Source organism: Amborella trichopoda, chromosome 3, assembly GCF_054954075.1.
Source record: "Amborella trichopoda isolate Santa Cruz 75 chromosome 3, AtrichopodaSantaCruz75HAP2 v2.0, whole genome shotgun sequence".
Classification (NCBI taxonomy): Eukaryota; Viridiplantae; Streptophyta; class Magnoliopsida; order Amborellales; family Amborellaceae; genus Amborella; species Amborella trichopoda.
The window spans coordinates 56,890,021-56,894,490 of record NC_142338.1 but is presented as its reverse complement, the minus strand read 5'-3'; the positions used below and the strand labels follow the sequence as shown (position 1 = coordinate 56,894,490).

General features: G+C 37.4%; 1 protein-coding gene across 1 annotated transcript; it reads right to left on the bottom strand.

The window, feature by feature from the left end:
• Positions 1-302: 302 nt before the first annotated feature.
• LOC18429543 (Tetratricopeptide repeat (TPR)-like superfamily protein) lies at positions 303-3,930 on the bottom strand. Its single transcript, XM_006838829.4, has 2 exons — positions 2,436-3,930; positions 303-1,998 (listed from the first exon to the last, which is right to left on the bottom strand). Exons 1-2 carry the CDS (start codon positions 3,474-3,476, stop codon positions 442-444), a joined length of 2,598 nt encoding a protein of 865 aa, XP_006838892.1. The 5' UTR covers positions 3,477-3,930; the 3' UTR covers positions 303-441.
• Between the last annotated feature and the right edge of the window lie 540 nt (positions 3,931-4,470).

Sequence of the window (4,470 nt, the reverse complement as noted above, 5' to 3'; positions counted from 1 at the left end):
TCTTAGACAAGCCTGGCTATTAGATCTATCAATCTGTGACAATGGCAAATTTCAGATATTTCTATGGTTTTAATAACCTTATTTCACCTTGGAAAATCTACGGTGGGATTACTACATACATGCATTCTGTCCTCCATGATTAAAGCAACTGATCACAGTTTTCTCTTTCTAATTATTTCGTTTCTTAAATTTGTTTTCTGGCCTGGAAATTTAGGATTATCTCGGCGTTTGAAGCCTGGCAAGTAATTCCATCAGCAGAACCATTGGTCTACAAATTCAGTTTGGATTTGGGAGAAAAAATATCAGACTCTGCAAACAGGGCACTGTACTGAATTATCTAAAGCAAATAAAATCACATGCATCAAGCCATGCACATTTTTGTAAGCTACATCAGTACATGTGGGAGCCAAATGAATACAGGCCTCATTATATATAGTCAGACTAGACAGATACAAAAAGGCATTTCTGTTTCTCCTGTGACTTTAGAGCTTCATCATACATCCCAACCAAATAACAAAGGGTTGCCATCCATGAATGGATGCTTTCTTGAGGATTCTTCCTCCATGCTGAGTTCAGGTTATTAACAGCCTCCTTTGAAGCACCCCCTTTAATCAAAACCATACCTAGTGACTTAAATGTAAAATAATCAGGCTCGATGCCTGATTTTATCATGTGATTGAATGTCTCAACAGCTTCTCTCAAACTCCCATCTGAAGCATACAACCCAATTACATTGTTATAGCTCAGTCTATCAGTAAGTAATCCTAATCCATGCATCTCTCGAGCAATACAAACTGCATCTCCAAACCTCCCTATCTTCTTGTATAAACACAACATCATAGCATAGGAGAACTCATTGGCCTCTCCTTTAAGCTTCAAAGACTGGTAAATCTCTTCGGCCTGGCTGACCATAAGTTGTTCACTGTAAAGATCAATCATACAATTTGAAGAGTATGTATCGGGACCTTCGTCTGATAACTTTTGCAATTTGAAAATTTCTTGGGCTTCATGTAGATATCTGACCTTAGTATAGAGCTTGATCAAAGAGTTATATATCACATAATTGCCAGAGAAACCGGCACTTTTCATGGAATCAAAATAATAAGTAGCTTCCTTGACGCACCCAAGTTCAGCAAAGGCATTAACGAGTGTTCCAAATACAATAACATCTGGCTGCACCCCAAATCCAACCATCTCCTTGTACATGTCCTCTGCATTTTCTGTCTTTCCAACCCTGGCGAAGCTAGAGATAACTGCACAATAGGGGACACAGTCATTCACGAATCCCGCCTTTTGCATTTTTCGAACAAAATATATTGCCTTATCTGGCAACTCAGCACATGATAGGATCTGAACAAGGGAATTATAAGTACATTTGTCAGGGAAAACTCCTCGATCCTCCATTAAATCAATTAGGTCACAAGCCTTATCGTACATTTTACCATTCCCATAGGCCTTGATCATCACATTGAACTCCAGTACACTCAATTTGGGCCTACGGATAGAGCACTCAAAAACTTTTTCAGCTTCCTTCCAATAACCATGTTCCCCAAATGCATCAATATTTGCAGAATAACATTCAGAACTCAGCTCTCCACTTCTATGAGACTTCTCAAACCAAGACAAAGCTTTCTCGATCATCCCAATGTCTACATACATTCTAGTCACCGCTGATTGAGTGTACTCATCAATATGAAGACCCTCTTTGTCGATCTCTGACAGAAGAGATTCCACCTCTCCAACCATCTGCCTTATAGAAAATGCATAAACAAGGGTTCTATAGCTCACAAGGTCAGGTTTCAGACCAGCTGCTTTCATCTTCAAGAAGTACCTGGCTGCCGCATTGATGTTATCATTCCTTGCATGAAGTGATATAAGAATATTATATGTTCTTGTGTCAGGTGAGCAGCGGAGCTCTTCCATCTTTAGGAGAAGAGCATCTGATTCCTCTAAATGGCCATAATTTCCACATATGTGAATCATGGTATTGAAAGTTACCTAACATAGAAAATAAAACAATAATTAGCTACCATTGGTGTTTCTTGTGTCCTTTTGGTGAGTGATGAAAATTACATCCAAAGAATATACTGTCATCAGTAGTAGTACTTAAAAGGACAAATTGATATAAATGTCAGAAAATAAAACAAACATTAGCCACTATTGGCGTTTCTTGTGTTCTTTTGGTGAGTGATGAAAATTACATCCAAAGAATATACTATCATCAGCAGTAGTGCTTAAAAGGACAAATTGATATGAATGTCAAAAAGTACCTCCATGAGGAGTGCTTTAGTTTCTCGTGTAATAAATAGCTAACATATTCATCCCAACAAAAGGGCATACTGAATTCTTACTACACACTTCACACAAGACAAAGCTCTAAAGAATGACATAATGAATTGTTATCAATCCAAAATAAAAAGAGGAAAACGGGTTACCGTGGTTGGGATTATCCCTTCTCTCAGCATCTGATTAAATGTGTTTGAAGCCTCTTGAAGCTGACCCGCTTTACCATATGTGTCAATCAAAGTGTTGTAAGTATAAGAACTGGAACATTTCTGAAAGACGGAAGATCTTCTTCTGTTTTCCTGTTTCTCTCTTTCGATAACTGTGTTATCCTTCAAATCTCCATTAATCTCAAGAACTTCACAAGACCCGACTTGAGATTCGCTATTACTCTCGGTATTTTCCATGAAAACTTCCCCCGATGACCATCGTTTGAAGAATTTATCGGCCCTTGCAAACTCGCCTGCCTTCTTAAAAGTCTGAACGACTGTACCCAGAGTGACTTCATCAGGTTGCAGGCCTTGCTTTTTCATCTCTTCTAACCATAGAAGAGCTTCTTCTTTCAGGCCAGCTTTACTGTATGCGTTGATCAAAGTCCCATAAGTAGCATTTGTGGGTACTATTTTTGCACAACCCATCTCATCCCAAAGCATTCTTAGCTCACCCCATCTCCGGGATTTCCCAAGAATCCTCAGCATTATGTTGTAATGAATCACGTTCAATTCATAGCAACCCTTTTTCTTAAACCATTGAAAGATTTCAAGAGCTCTTGCCCAATTTGTTTGCTCTTTGAGAATTATGCTCCTTTCTTTTCTACTAAGACTATCTTCCCATGGATTTAATGCATCATCCAAATTCTGAACTGTTTCTAAAGCTTGCAATATCGAAGGGATACATCCACCATAAGATTTCCCTCTATTTGAGCTCTTAATTCTTCCATTTTCAGAGGAAACCATGTTACTTTTCCCACTACGTTCAAGAGAGACAGTGCTCTTGCACTTTTGGCTCTTGCTAATTCTGACCGGTTTTGTCAGCTCTGAGTTCATGGTTTTAATGGAACTTTTCTCCATATTTTCCTTACTATACTTGTTATATTCAACTCCATTAACCTGAGGAACTTTAATACCAGAAACTGCAGAATGTTTTGAATCAAAATTCAGAATGTTCGCTGTGTTATTCGAGAAATTCTGCATCTCGAAACCTCAAATTGACGGAAAAAAAGAACCAAATGAAAATGTCTGCTGGGTCTCACAATCCTTAATTGAATGTGTGGAATAAACGATCATTATACAGAGAGAGAGATTGGTATGAACCGATAATGGAAATAGAGTAACAGGTTGAGCTGGTAATCCTGCGGGGTTAACTTCAACTGAAACAGTGACGACTTTGAGTTACAAAACCTAGATAAACCCTAGAAAAGGAGGCTGAACTCACCTGAAAATATCCCAAAGATAAGCCATGAAAGAGAAGCAACACTGTAACAAGTGCAATGAACTTACGTTCGAAAACAAAGTGAAAAATATCTTACACTTTTGCAAGTCTTATCCTTCGCGCAAAATATCCATTCTGCCCTAACGACCACAGGAAACATGTAGCCATGAGAGGCCTTTCCCGCTCACCAATATCTTGCCATCTCCATCCAACCCATGATTGGATGGTCGATATATAGATTTGGTCATTCACTCATTCCGAGTGGCGGGTGCTCCTACGCCGTATCTGTCCGTACACCTACCAGTTTTTACCTTTTTTTTTTTTTTTTTCGGTGAATATGTGTACAAACTTTTTAGAAATATATAGTTATAATGATTATTGATTATTAGATTTGAAATAGGTCGGTCAAAAATACATCCCTGTTTAAATACCAAGTCCAAACAAAATCTCTCAAATGTTGTGATATATTTATATATATTGGATTTCACATGCAAAGGCCAAAAGTAATTATGACTTCTTTGTATAAAAAAATAAAGGGTGCGGTTCGTATAGAGCTTAGGCTCTAAACAATCAAATTGGAGCCTACCTTTAAATAGTATCCAAAAATGTAGTTTCAATATTGAAAATATTTGTGATAGCCTTAAAATATATTTTTATCTTTATTTATAAAGTTTAAAGCTTCAAAAAATAATGTACATCCACATATTTATGAAAACTTGAAAATCTTGAAAATTAATAGTCTAAAAATGCTTTATA